The 15,259-nt window shown below is 38.6% G+C and overlaps 1 protein-coding gene across 3 annotated transcripts in view; it reads right to left on the bottom strand.

Moving 5' to 3' along the window:
- The window catches only part of KIF20B (kinesin family member 20B), a 37,453-nt gene extending 28,893 nt beyond the window's left edge, over window positions 1–8,560 (bottom strand). The window contains exons 1-10 of one of the 3 annotated variants that reach the window (XM_064662851.1): window positions 7,580–8,310; window positions 7,255–7,355; window positions 7,001–7,157; window positions 6,422–6,508; window positions 6,176–6,292; window positions 5,838–5,976; window positions 4,023–4,207; window positions 1,959–2,007; window positions 1,112–1,306; window positions 5–116 (exon numbers count right to left, since the gene is read on the bottom strand). In XM_064662851.1, coding sequence (XP_064518921.1) covers window positions 5–116; window positions 1,112–1,306; window positions 1,959–2,007; window positions 4,023–4,207; window positions 5,838–5,976; window positions 6,176–6,292; window positions 6,422–6,508; window positions 7,001–7,157; window positions 7,255–7,292 — 1,079 coding nt within the window. In that variant the 5' untranslated portion in view covers window positions 7,293–7,355; window positions 7,580–8,310. Of the gene's footprint in view, window positions 1–4; window positions 117–1,111; window positions 1,307–1,958; window positions 2,008–4,022; window positions 4,208–5,837; window positions 5,977–6,175; window positions 6,293–6,421; window positions 6,509–7,000; window positions 7,158–7,254; window positions 7,356–7,579; window positions 8,311–8,466 lie in introns of those variants that run through there. The other 2 variants (XM_064662853.1, XM_064662852.1) reach the window with 2 other exon arrangements.
- Window positions 8,561–15,259: the final 6,699 nt, after the last annotated feature.

Raw genomic sequence — 15,259 nt, 5'->3', positions numbered from 1 at the left:
TTACCTTCTGCTGGAGCAATGATTTAGTTTTGTGCTTGCAATACTCTGGTGTTTCAACCCCAGTTTTAGTAGTCTAAAAGCTTCTTTAGAGTCAGAAATCTGAACCCACTGCAGACCTTTAAGAAAAACAAATATGACAGTTTTGAAAATAACAATACTAAAATAAGTATTAAGGGCATAATGTATGCACAGCAAGGATACTACTTTTACTTGAGGCTTTTGCTACACCTGCTTCAGACAGAAGTTATATAATGACAAATAAAATCAAAATGGCTCCTCTCACAGGAAAAAAAGGACAAATATAATACACTATTTCATTCTATTAGGACACTAAATATGTTTCATTCAAATTAAGTGAGCAACCTTAGCCTGAGCACTGAAAAGCAAAAAAGGTCTAATATGAGTAGAATGCCCAACATTCATATTCAGCAAGGCAGAATTCTACCTGGATAGCTTCTCTATTTCACACTACAGTTGGGGGGAAGGGAGAAAGGGGAAGTCATCTGAACATCTTTCAGGGCCACCAACTTATGTGAAAAAGCAGCAGGCCAAACGCCTACAAAAAAGCCCTTACTCTAGAACTGATGCCTTGATTGTTCAAAGAATCTGTAACAAATGAAATAGGTTTAAAACTCTTTTTCCCCATGACCTGAAACAAACGTTGAACTGTTATTTATTATCCCCACACTCTTGCAACCCAAAACAGAATTACAGGTTTGACTGGAGATTAAAATCCAATTTGAAGTCAGGCTGAACTTTCTCACATATTGTCTGAAGTCTGCTTCTCTACAGAAAATACTGAAAACAAACAAAAATCCCCAAAACTGTTGAGCCAATTATAAATACAGTTAAGAACTACTGGAGCATTTAAGAAAATGGAAAAGAGCAAGCCACTAACAAATTTGTCAATTGTTTCTAATATTTATCCCATTTCAAAGAAATGGAGGCAGTGGAGTGCGTGGAGGCTTTCAGCAGTTACAGTCACTCAAGGGAGGCATTTCCAGTGCCACAGTGAATGCAGTTAGGAGTTTTCCAATCCAGAAAGAAGCATTATTACAGGTAGACAAACTTTTCAAACTACATTCGGCAATTTGCAATGTATTCTAGTCACCTTTCACAAAAGAACATCCCTTGATGTCTTGAGCAAGGCGTAGTGTTTTTCTTTTCTTGTCATTTGATATAGGAATCAGTAGATCATAAAAACATTCATTGTAAATCTCAAAAAATGAAACCCAAACAGAAAACTTGATGTAATTTCTCACAGTTGTGGCAGATTGTTCTGAGTCTTCTGAGGTATCTTCCACATCTGCCAAGTACAAAATATTACCAGTCAATATAGACCTAGCAAAGTGAGTTTCATTAAAAAAATTAATAAGTGAAAACTGATATTACAGCAACCTTCTAAAAAACTCTTAACTCATACAAAAATTCATTGAAGTTCCCACTCCCTTTCTTAAATGTCTGGAAGTCACAAGCTTAACCTACATATTTGCAAGAGACACTTACTGTACCACTTCTTTTTCCACTTTTAAATTTTATCAAACACATACAGCTTGGTTAGAGTTATCCAAGTCTCTTAAGACAAAGAATTAAACTGACAAGCATACTTCATTTTGACTTTTTAAAACAAACATAGTATTTTGGTAGTTTTTAAAATGCTAGAATTAGATTTATAAAGTACAGGTATTCTAAAAGTCTGTCAGGATATTACTAGGGCCCATAGCTTAAGTAGTATTACTTTTCCTATGACCTTTCCAGGTCATATAATGCCTGTTCAGGTATTCTAACCATTTTATCCTTGGGTTTTCTGCCCAAATAACTTCCTCATTATCCAATTCACAGGCATACAAAAATTGACAAGTAGTCATTTTATTATTAACATAGGCCAGAAATCAGTTATTGATGTTAAGAAAGCTTCTTTGCCAGTTTTAATTGCAATTCTTTTATATGAAACATACCCTTAGAATCAACAGGTGCATTGCTGTTAGTGCTAATCTGATGGTCTACCTACAAAATAAAACAAAGTTTAAAACATATTGCTGGCAGTACAATATGCTACAAGTTACTTTTCTAACAGTTCTGTTGTATTACTAAATAGGAATAGAGCATGGCTGCAACACGCCCATAGAAAGATCCTGCCTACACATAATGTCTAGTTCAATGTACCCATATACTGCTGTTGAAAGGGCTGTTCTTACTCCTTCCTGACACTTCCCTTACCCCAGTATATGGCATTTCAGCTTTCCGAATCAGAAGTAGTCTAGCCATAGAAAAAATAGAGGAGTGGGAGCCCACACAGAAACAGGGTGATTTAACAGGATGATTTGCAGGAGTCCAGTTGCAGTTTACACATTAGTCTTACACTGGCAAATTTGAAGAGTCTTGAAGTTTTTTGTTATTGGTATTTTGCTAATACACAGTTTCATATCTTACACCTTACTAGGCCAACCCTCAGAAACAGCGGTAAATGTAGAACACTCATTCACTTAAAAAAATTAAATGAGTAACGTATTGCTTCCTGATACATGCTTGAAATACATGATACAGCTGAAATAAAGTCAAGGTTTTAGAAAAAAATTTTTGCTGAGCTATTTAAAAAAAAAAAAAAAAAAAAGTAAGCCAACCAAAACCCTATAGCTAGAGCTTATAATCTTCATACACTTGCACTCCCTTCCCAGTCTTAATTTCGGTTAGTTAGCTTTTATATAGGCACAGATTTGCCAGTGAAAGTGTCTAAAGAAATTAAATTCGTCTACCAAAACAAGTATGCTTAAGTGAACTAACAAGAAGTAAAACACAGGTATGGTTTGAGTCAGGGGTTTTTAGTGTTCTGTCAAGAGTATTTTTCATATAAAGCTGGGATTCCGTAAGTGCTCCTAAAATAATGGAATACTTATGTAATCAAAATTTTTAGATTTAAGCTTTACACATATAAATCACCCACCCAAACCTGTCTCTGTTGAAGTAGATGCAAACTTTGCCAGCAAATTTATAAGCTAAAGTATTCTTCTTAAAACCACATTTTTACAAAGTAGAGGGGATATATATGTGCACTCAAACACACACGTGACAGCCTTTTCTGAAGACTGCCAGAGGTAGAGAGCATGTGTCTGTGCTTCTGAAGTGAAGTCGAAGAATTTTGCTGCCATCTACCTTCCACCCTGGAGCCCAGCTAACTAATGGATAAAAATCGAGGTAACAGATATATTCCTTCCCACAACAGCCATTATAACCTAGCATACCACAAGGGAGACGCTTAATTCTTTCCATTAAAAATAAAAAAAAGCAAAATTGTACCTTTCTAGTTCCAAATCTTAACATATGCTAAGTTTTATTTTATATTATTCCCCTCATTTCAGAATGAAAAGACACCGAGAAAAGCATATGCTCATACAAAATACAAATCCCCATAACTGTAATTGGACTAAACAGCTTTAGAATTCCAGGCAACTCCTAAAACTGGAGTGCAATTCTGGACTGCTCAACAGCGAATATAAGAATAAAGTCCAGCAGAAATCGATTATTAATTCAAATCTGTAAGTCCACTGCTGTTATAGCTCTGCTGTTTCAAATAAATTCTTTGCTTCCTTTGAAGATATTTGCCAAACTGAAAGAGGAAAACAACCTCAAAATCATTAATTTTTTTCAACTACCCTGAAAGACAGTAAGTTATTTAAAGGATCAGACCTACTAGTATCCCCACAGATAGAAAGGAGACTATTTGCATTCAGTTCTTATTAAGCACTAAGTAAGCCCAGAGGATAAATTATCAGGTGCCCAAGCTACAGAAAAAAAACCCACTTAGAGTTTACATGTGCATCAAGTATTCAGCCATGAGACAGAAATCCACAGGAGAACAGGGTTCATCAGCTCTATTGCTCACTTTACTGCTCATCTGAATAGCTGGCTGACACCAGACATATCCATGCTTAAATACAGTTAGTCTCTTCCCACTGAAAAATGGAGAACATAGAGCTATCTAAAGATGCATGCACTCATCAGTGTAGAAAGTGCTCCTCTACCTCTTTTATTAGGCGAAGTAGTGAATTTTTAATAGCAGTTTCTTCTCTCACTTGGTTTTCAGTCAGCTTTATATAATCTCTACACCGATGGGGTTTGAGATCCATTGCTGTGTATAGCTTTCCTTGAATACTTTTAAACAACAGATCCAAGGCCCTTGGCAGAATACCAACATCATCTTCTGTCCCTGAAAGAACATACAAAAGAAAAATCCTAGTTATTAGTGTGAACAAGGTATACAGATAAATGAAGACAGAAAAAAAAAGAAATCTTGAGGCATACAGGAGAAATTTGGAGGCAACTTACAGCATGAATCAGTGAGGGGTTTTTGTATTCTCAAGGTAATAGAAATGCCATTAGAGTGTTCTTAAAGGTATTCAACTTTCAGCAACAGTTCATACTCTACACCAATAACGAGCATAACATAAAATAAAAACTGCTGGAGTATTCTGCATAAGCTTAGCCTTGTGGGAAAACAAACAAACAAAACCCCACAACCAACAGACATTTAATAAAGATTCACAGTTTTTCAACTGTATTTCATAGGCTGCCTTTGCTCTCTCTCAAGGAATCAATCTTCAAACAAAACTCATGACTGATCTTTTAGCTGCAGTCCTGTACTAACTCCACAGACCCTACAAAAATCTTCTAAAAGCCTTGTGAAGAGTCACTCCTTTCCCTGTCCCAGACCCGTTTCTCATAACATACTACTTTTGCAACTGAATGACAAAAAGAAGTCAAATAAAAGCCTCAGTGTACACTTCATCTTTCTGAATTCAAGTTTAAAAAGGGTTCACTTAAGTTCTAAGTGAGAGAAAACGGGAGAGCAGAATTTATCAGGCTGATAAATTTCTCCTGTTCTTCAGACATTTAAAAGTTATAGCACTAGCTGGGTCACCTAAGTCAGAACTTATATAAAATGTGGTTGGCACTCATATCACAAGCTATTAACCAAATAACATATTAAGCTTAACTACTGTTTCACTGCATGTATTTCTCCCCATCTTATCTCCTCTCTAAAATTTTTTTATGTATTGCAATGCCACTTGTAATTCAACCTAACACAAACAAAATAACAGTTACTGGTGAACAATCCTAAAAAAACTGCTTCATCCTTCACTTAAGTCTTTTGCCATTGCCTGAATACAGGCTCCCATGTAATGCTAGAGTGGAATAACAGAAGAGGAAATCACGGCACCCAGTACACAAGATTCTGCCCTGCCAATTTTTATCCAAGTCCTAAAACTATAATACCATGAAAAAGCTTCTAGTCTAAAAAGACGTCAACCAAAAATTCTTGAAAAACCACACAACACACCCCCCAAACTAGTCAAGGTTGGAAGAACTGTACCCTTGAGGAATTTTTGGGTTTTGTTATTTACCTATTATTTATAACAACAGAAAAGAGAATCCCATTATTGCCCCAGATAAATGGTAACTGAAAGTACTTCAATTATAGTCCACCTAAACTGAAGATTGCTTAGAAAATAATGTCACTTCAATAAAGATTAGTTTCAGAAGGCACAAAACTTATTGTCCTTCTACTATTTCTTCTTATAAAATAAGTGGTATAGCCTTACAAAGTAATATGACTGTTTATGTAAACAGAGTTTATGTAAACAGTGACTGTCTGTTGGCATGTATATTTGTTATGGAAAGAGATTTCCAAAGATTATTTATTGATATCCAAGAGAAGCCCATGTACAGGGCCTACAGTTTAAATGTAGGAAATAGTTATGATATTTCTGCTAGAAGTAATCCTTAATTAAAAAAAAAAAGAAAAGGAAGTGTATTCAAGAATTTGTTTTTACTTATACCTTGGAAAGTGTAAGTTTTTCCAGCATTTGTAACACCATATGTAAAAACAAGACGATTACATCCATCTAAGAAATCTTGCACCGGTTCCTTCATGGTACCTTCAAAGAATTCTTCTTGAGTTGTTTCAGGTCCAAACACCTGAGTATTACCAAGAAACATTTATATTTTGTTTAAGCAATCATTTGTGACTTTTAAAGGCTCTTTTAAATTCTTTTTGCTTACAATCTTAAAGACTACAAAGTTAAACAAAAACCATAGTTTGTTTGATATTAAATAATATAAGTTAAACAACGTGCTCCAGGAATAAATTAAAAACTTTTAAAGATAACTCATTTACTCGTGAAAAAGTGAACTTCTGTATCATCTGTCCAGCAGTTTTTTCACTTAGTCGATTCAGATAGTGGTGGGGGGGCTTCAGTATGATGTTTGTTGAGTCTTCAAGTGAAACACAGTCCTATTAAAGGAAACACAAGCAATGTGGGCATGAAGAGAATATAAAGAGCTCATTTACAGGAAAAAAAACAAACAAAAAAACTCCCACAAAACAAATTTAAGGTATTTTTAAACTAAATAAACATCACACCTGTGATCCATTTTCTCTTTCCAGTGATGTAAATGGCCTAATACGTAAGCAAACTTGTAGGTGTCCCTTAGAGTCCAAATTGCTCCCCTTAAAAAAAAAAAATTAAGGAAGTTAGACTCTTTATTCTTTGTCTGACAACTAGCATGTTAAGGCAGTTCTATTTAACCAGGTTGTTTTGAATAGACTTATTTGACAACATGTGAATCAGAAGTAATTCCCTACATCATTTTTTACAAGTGCTTAGGCACTGCAGAAGTTGCCTGTGATGAGTTAATCTTGTAGCATATACATATACACACTGCATTCAGTCCAACTAGAGATAAAGAATGACACTCATAAAACATTCTATGAACTAGTTAGTAATTAGCTTCATTCAGAGAAAACTGATGTGCCCAATAGGGCATCAATGCAGTGCCACACAACTTAGTCTAATCCTATGCATCTCTTCCAAATTTAAAACATACAAAAGATGCTTTCCATCTTCTCTGTAAAATTCTGACTATTCTTATTAAAGAAAGGACTAAGCTTATTTTGTAAAAAATAAATGTCAAAGCAATCCAAACATTAAAGCTTTCGTACCTGGCTTGTGTCCGAGTTTGAAGAAACCAAAGAAAATTCAGAGGAGAGATCTGTTTTAAGATCTTCCACACTTACTAGTCCTGATCTTGGAGATAGCTCAATGCTAGAAATATAGGATGGTCTGTAAAGTTTGTCATTACCCAAAGTTGGATCCATTCTGCAAGATAAAATAAAACTATTTTCTGCTCCCTGATCATATAACATAGAGCTTCTGAAGTCCCTTAGAAGACAGTAAATTTTAAACTGATAATTACAATTTCTTTGAGAAGAAAGCTTTCTTCATCCTATTCATAATTTACATAGCAAGTTTCTGGTAGTTGGGGAGTGGGTCTGCAGAGGGCTCAATCTATGTAAGCTGCAAAAGGCAGACAGAGACCTCTAAGCAGCTAGACAAATGTCACCAAGCTGCAAATGAGGTAAAAATATACATAAACTAAGCATCAATGTTTACTTTGTTTCTTCCAATCTACATTTTTGTCAGGCAACTGTATGAAAACCAGGAAAAATGTGGCCCAAAATATCATCACAGCTTGAACAAAGACTGACCTGTGAATAAGCTACAATTGGAAAGAAACGTACCTGTGCTATCGCGATTTGAAGTCTTATTCATCAGCTACACTGCGAAACTCTTATCAGCCCTTTACAGGAAATATATTTGTTAGATAACTGACTTTTAAATTGCTTTAAATATAAGCTTTAAGTGTGATTTGTCAAGATTATGCTCTCATTCTGTATCTTTCTACGTAAGAGGCAAAAAGCAAACATCAAGCTGTGTTCCAAAGCTGGCACTAGAAGTGTTTACACAGCCCAGCACTCAGGGTAGCGAGGTTCAACCCCTGACAGAATGCAAAGCCCAAGGTGCAGACTATATATCTGCCTCCACATGGTGTCACACAGCACTGCAATTGCTTCAGATATTCTGGTGTAAACAACTATATTGCCTGGCTGCAGCCACTAAAAAGTAAGGGCATATTGTGTTATTATAACTCTACTAACCGCGGCAATAGAGCTGGAGGCACCCTAAAAGAAGGGGATCCCCAGCGGCACGCACAGCAAAGCGTGGTCACAGCACACACGTGCAGCACTGCCAGGCAGCACAAGGCAAGGTAGAAAAAGCTCCAAACCACGTTGGAGCCTATATAAAACCTAAAGCATCAGCCCTTACACTATAAAAAAAAAAAAAAAATGAAGAGGAAACTGTCCTCTCTGCAAATACACCTCTCACTTCCAGGCTTCGCAGGCTTTGCCCGTTCCTACGGGACACAACCGCCGGGGCTCTGCCCCAGCACGGCCTGGCCCGGGCGTTACCCACGCCCGAAAACTGCCCGCACCCCGAGCCCCCACCACCTTCCCTCTGCAAGCGAAAGCCCCGCGCCCCGCAGGGGTGGCCCCGCGCCCCGCAGGGGTGGCCCCGCGCCCCGCAGGGGTGGCCCCGACCGCCCGGCCCCGCGCCCGGCCCCGCTCACCCGCCGCGTCTCTCTCTCGCTCTCCGCACCAGTCGCGGCTTCTTTTCGAATCCGACCAATGGCAGCGCTCGGCGCCGCGCGGCCTCCTGGGAGTGCGGCGGCGCAAGGCCCGACGGGAGGTGTAGTCCCGGCGGGGCGGGGCTGCCGTGCCCCTGTTCGCCCTCCGGCGGGGTCGATGCGCTCTGAGGGGGCTGCGGGGGTCTCGGTACCGCCGGCACTCAGGGCCGCCAGGGCTCGGCCCCGCGGCGGCGACAGCAGCAGCACCATCTCGGCTGCCGGAGGAAGGCGCCCTGGCCCCGCCGGGCCTGCCTTCACCTGCCTGCAGCGCCCGGACCTCGCCTCCCTCAGGCGCGGCAGAAGGAAGTGTGTAAGTTCAAACCTGTCAGCGCTCGGGGCGGTCACAGCGGTGCTGTTTCCACGGGCATTTGCGGTTATCTGGTTATAAACGGGATAATCGCAGTGATGAGAGGGAAGAGGCCAGGTGACCTGCACAAGCTGCAGATGCTGTGTATCAGAGCAGGGATCAGCCGAGTTGGGAAACACCTCCTGTAAGTCCAGGATATGCTTGTGCCTTTGTGGCAGGATAGACCCACGCTCATTAGACCTAAAATCCAATCAAGCTATCATGCAAGATCTACTGCTCGAGCCAGGGTGTTGTCTTGGTGTTACTTATGCTAAAACCATCCTGGTTCACTAGACTTCGAATAAACACCCTGCTTTTTGAAGTCTGATTTGACAGGTAAGCTGATAGCTGGCCTGTAAATGTGTGACTAGCAGTCAATCACTTTATACTATAAAAGTCCAGTCCCCTCTCATGCAGTCAGGTTCTTCTGACATAACCCTTCTTGGGGTATGTGGGTGGAGATTCCTCCCTTGGCGAGGGATGCCCTCCAAGGATACTCCTCGAGGCAGAGAGAAAGAGATCTCCCCACTAGTGTTGGTATGGGTGTTATATCAGATGTCTACTTAATAAATATTTCTTTTTGCTAGGTTTAATATAACTGTTTCAGTAATTGCTTTGTGACGGTGCACTATACTACTTTATGCTCTGTTATACTCTACTAGTAGACTTTTAGTGTTTATATTGTGTAGTAAATAATTCTGATTAAGATTTTTCATCTGTTCACCTGTTTGTTAATTTGTCATAATAAATAATTCATTTATATAAATATATCTGTTTTGACATCATTAAAACCTGCAGGACAAAGTGTTTTAATCACACCTCTATAACTCCTTTAAACTGTTAACACAGTCCGAGGCTAAGATAGGATTCAACTGCACCTAAGCCCTTCTTTGAGAAGGAGTTTAGAAAGCAAGGGAATCCTTTCTGTACCTCGAGACTCACCAGCAAGGCTTTGCTTTTTACTAACTCTGTCTAAGCCTTCCATTCTCACCCATGACAGCCTTACCCCGTGTTCCAGTCCTGACAAACAACAGCTGTTCTAAACACTTAGTAAGGCACCTTTGTTTAAAACCTTCCCCAGACTGAAATTATTGCTGGGTACCAGGTTTGCATGATGGGCATTTGATTTCTTAATCAACAATGAGAGAAATCCTTCACCTTTATTTTCAAACCAATGTCATAGCACCAATCAGATAATTTTTTTCTAGAATGTCAGGGTATGGGAATGTACAGGATTTGGTAACAAAAGTCACCATGAGTTTCTCTCAGAATCAGACAGAAATTCTTTGAACTTTAATAAGGAATGTCTGCCTGTTTTAAATTGAAATAAAAGGACAAGTAACTTGAAAGTAGTCAGTATCTGCCAAAACCAAACGTTTGGTTTTCATTTGAAGAAAAGAATGCCAGCAAGACCAAGCAATTCTGTAAAAGAATAATTCTACACAGATCCTCTATCAGCTGCTTTGATGAGGTTGTCTTTGGGATTAATTCTACCTTTCTTTAAAGAGAGGCTGTGTCATATCAGTAAAATATGTATACTTGATTTCAGTTGGGATATAGGACATGTTGCAGGAGTTGGTCCGTTTTAACAGCAGAAAATGATGCAATGTTGAATTTGAAATTGTTTGCTAGCAAAACTGAAAAGTTCTTCAAGTCATTCTTTGACTTAGGCTCACTTTTTTAAAAGTATCTTGATTTCTCTCCTAAACAGAATTAAAACACTGAACTTTCCTAATGGCAAACCAACTTTTTCATACCAGAAGGAGACTGAGAATGACTCTGAAAGAAAGGGATCAAACCTGATCAGTGTCAAACTTGATTTGTGTCCCATAGGAATGGGCAAAGCCTGCGAAGCCTGGAAGTGAGAAGTCATATCTGCAGAGAGGAGAGTTTCCTGGGATCAAACCTGACAGCTGTTCTCTTCTACTTGTTGGAAAGGAAAATTGAAGATCTTCTTGAAATATTTTGCAAGGTATATTCCTAAAAAGATGGGGTTCTATGTCCTGCAGAAAATTATTCTTGCTAAGTTGGGGCATAACAAAGCTCATGGTACAGGCAATATTTTGATTGTGTTTCAATATTAGATTTCTAAAACTGTTTTTATAATACTGCACATTTTTAAATTTTAATTTGAACTAGTATCTCAAAGGACTACCATTAGGATACTGAAAAAGCAAACTAAATCACAATCTAAAATATGTTCCTAGCCTCACACAAACCATGATAAAGAAAACATTAGGTCAGCATAACCAATCCAGCTTGCTTTGGAATGAGAGATGAGGCAACTTCATCTGTGTATATAAGCTTTATGGCTTTCCACCAATATATTCTCCTTAAAGTGGGTTGTGCAACGACAGCCAGTTGCAAAAAGTATATCTGCTGCCAAAACATCATTCAGAAACTCATTCACCCCTGAAATTTGTTTCTTTTTAAATTTTCTATAACTTGTGTAGCAACTTGCCACTCCCAATGGGAAAAGATTTTTATAAATTACTTGTTACCATTACCCTTGGAAACTTATATTCCTTTTATCTGGGATGGGATTCAAAAGTTGTGTATAGCCTACTTATCTGAGTGATAAGATGATATCCTATGAGACAGCATTTCTCAGCTTGCTTTTACATTGCTGTCAGAAGTAATTAGAGACACAGTCAACACTGCCCAGCATCCTTCAGCACATCTGAGCAGCAGCCAAACCAGAACTGGCTTCAGTTTCTTTGTACTCAACTTACCTTCCCCAGGGAATTAACAAAGTACTTCAGTTTTCCCTCATCAGTCTTGGTTCTGCTGTGGTTCCCCATGCCCTGACAGCACTGCCTTCCCATCCTGGATGCAGGCCAAGTCCTTCTGCAGGGTTCTTTTGGGGCTAACTGCCAAAAGCACTCCTGTTTGTTGTCACAGAGATGTCTTGGAGGAAAATGGTGCATTATGTAATACTTCTGGTAGTCTGCCATGCCAGCCCTTTTTAATCCCTATCTTTCAGGGCAGTTTGTGTCGTCTGTCCTTCTTATTTCCACAGCCTGGTGGGTGCATTTCCTTTAATTTGATCCTGTACCCTCACTGCCCCACTGCCATCAGTTGCCTTCAGGGTGATACTATTTCTAATGCACATACAGCTGCTTTTATGAACTCATGACTTCACAGGCTGTTCGTTCGCTTATTTTACTTTAGCAATGTAGGTATGTTTTCTTTTATGATCTCTTTTAAGCAATGAGCTACTTCTTGAGTCTCACGGGTGCTCCCTGGCTTGGAAGGCTTTGCCCCAGGGACAGGTAGTGGCTTTGGGACAGGGATATGTCAGTGGTGCTGGGCAGAGAAGGGCAGTTGGCCAGGGCATCGGGCACTTTCCCTGGGGTAGGCAGGAGCTTTCTGTCCTCAGCCTGCAAATGCTGCTGCTGTTTCATGGCTAATTTAGTTAACTGAGTAATTGTAGGGTTTTGGGCGGGGCAGGAGGAAACCTTCACTGGAAGGAGCTGGTTGTGAGGCTACTCCATTGAGGTGCTCTAGGAACATGAAATACAGTTTGGAAAATGAATCATAGATTCACTGACAAAGAGGGGACTTGAGGAGCATATGCTACTATGAGAAAGCTAGCCAGGATGCTGGGAAGGAAGGAGGGATCACTGATGGGTAGTGGGAGGCAAACTGTAGCACCTGGTGCTGGACTTTGGCCTTAATGCTTGGCCTCTGGATGCTTCCCTGGGCTAGCTGCTCCAGCAGGGAAGGTGCTGGGGATACCTGGGCTCGGTGATTACAGCTGATTAAAAAGTCATTCACTGAGGAGAGAGAAGACAGAGAGCTCACAGCTGGAGACATGTTTTTGTTAAGAAGGCTTGTTCAGGTACTCCCATGCGTGTTCTCCTCATAGATGCAGTGAGGCCACCTGGTCCCATGCCAGTGTTTTGTGTAATGAAAACATGCTACATGTGCCCAACATACCATTTTTAAATCTTTATAGCTTCACATGAAAACCTGTGCATGGCAAACATAGTATTACTCCTTCAACAAGAGCTTTACTGTCTTACATAGGAGAAGATTTGAAGCATATTTTATGAAATACATCTGAGATGTATTTCTTTCAGTTTGTATAATTCAAGACTTTGGAAAGAATGCAACCGAGACAAAAAAACTATTGCTCTTTCTTCCTGTTTCTCCTTAACCGTCTGGTATTCCTTCTGTCCCTCTTTGAATTATTACATAATTCTCTGATGAGCTAAAGAGATTATTTCAGCTGTAACCAACCTTTTAATCTTGTAATTGAACCAAAAAGTTTCAAAATCAATTATTCTCTGTAATGCGTTATTATAAGTACTCACCATCTTGAAGGTCAGATCTATCATTTTGAAATCAGAACCTTCTACCCCTCATCAACAGGCTTCAAATATACCTGAAATCATTGTGCCTTGGATCGTTATTCTTACCAAGCATTTCAATGTACTTGGGTTGTCAGGTTATTTTAGTTTGAAAAGCTTTTTCATAAGTGTGTGTAACCAAGTGCCTCATGGTGATGGTGTTCTACACAGGATCTAGCAACTAAAGCAAGGGAATGGCTTAGATATTCTGAGGACTTGGTAATGCAGTTAGTTCTTTTTCCAGTATTAGTGTGCTGTATATTTTCTCCACCCACCCATCCATATTTAAATCTTTTGTTGTTATGAACAGGAAACTTTTCAAGGCAGGATCCTCAGGGCCTTCCATTAGGGCAGTTGTACTTGGGTTCTCCTAATACAGTGAGATGCTTAACCACAGAGGGGTTTTTTAGCATCATCACAGCATAAATGATGATAAAATATGTTTCTTAAATGTTTCTATGACTCACTCATTTGAACTGCCAATTTTTAGTAGGATATCAAGGTGAATAATAATTAAGCAATATTTTGTGTATATATGTGTGTATATATTTAAATCTTTTTTACTGCCAAAGGAGACTGAAGCTTTACTAATTGGAGAACTAACTAACTAAATAAATAAAATCTACTTTGTTTTTTCTTCTGCTTTTTCTAGGATCTTTCTGTAAGTCTGGCAACACGATGCTGTAAGACCACTAGTGATGGTTAAGTATTTTGCTTCTTTATTGCTGAAAGGGGCTGAAACATTTAGACATGAGTCGGCTGATCAGGCAAAACAACATGATATCATGGTAGTCAATGTAACAGCAAAAGAGGCCTCCATTGGAGAAAATGGTAAGAACTGTTTTCACGTTGTGACACAAGTATTTGTCCTATAAATGCATCAGCTGTTTTGTCTGACTGGTTAATAGTCATATAATGAATAGCGTAGTTAGTTATTAGGTGTTTGAGATATGTGTGTTGAATAGTAAAACTATTGTTAATATAATGATACATTAATAATAATAACAAATAATATAATTAATAATATATACAGTCAAAGGTTTTATTCTATGAAATTGTATTTTTATAAGAAAAGATTACTACTCTTAAACTGTATGCTGTATAAATATAGTCTGTAGGACATTTGTGTTGTGCCCCAGAAAATGAATCTTATCCCATCCAGACACAGTTGGTGTGTGACCCTGCTGAGTCCTGTGAATGAGACATTTTTGAGTTACTGGTAATCACATAATTAGAAATCTTGACAGAGAATCCATGAACAGGAAGACTGGTGGTTGGTATTGAATAGTTGTGTAAAATTCTTCTCTCCTAGTCAACATGATACTGATGTCTCAGGACATACTGTTAGAAATGGCTCTACAAGTGGAATACTAAATTGAATCCTATACTTACAGAAGTCAGCATGAGTTTTGGACAGTTTTCACGTAGTCTGGATCTTGCATTATAGTTTTCCTATGGATTTCAAGTTTTTATATCCTTGGGTCATCAAAATGGATCGTATTGTTGATAGAGAAAATGCCGTCCAGAAACACTGGCTACTTCAGGAAATGTTTTTATATCTCATGAAGGGTATTTGAACTGTGCATCCAAATTTTTCTTGGTTCCCTGAAATGCCTCCTCTTTTTTCTTCTTTCTTTTTTTATTTCTAAAACTGTGCCTAAGTTCTGCAAATGTTTGCATAATGTCTGAGACTAGGCCTGTTGCCATTCTTTGCTATAGCGACACAGTGTGTTAGCTCCAGGTTAAGGGCTGGAGATGCATTCCAAATCTTATTAGTAAAACTTTATTTCTCTACATGTGTTGTTGATTCTTTCTCAATCATCCACAGAGCTGTATAAATACCAGCATGAGTAACCATAATTTAAAGGTAAAATCTCAGGGTTGAGTTTCCCTAAAATGAAGCATATGTTTGAGTTTTATTTCAATTGAAGTTTCAGAAGTTTTATTTCAGTTCCAAGCTGCTTATTAAAATTCTTCATGGTGTAAGAATTTTGAGCTTTAATCCTTAGGATTACTTTTTAAGAATATTGTTTCTTTT

This window comes from Pseudopipra pipra, chromosome 8 (genome assembly GCF_036250125.1).
Source record: "Pseudopipra pipra isolate bDixPip1 chromosome 8, bDixPip1.hap1, whole genome shotgun sequence".
NCBI lineage: Eukaryota > Metazoa > Chordata > Aves > Passeriformes > Pipridae > Pseudopipra > Pseudopipra pipra.
Note: the sequence above shows the minus strand (reverse complement) of the source record. Positions and strands in the feature narration are given on the sequence as shown.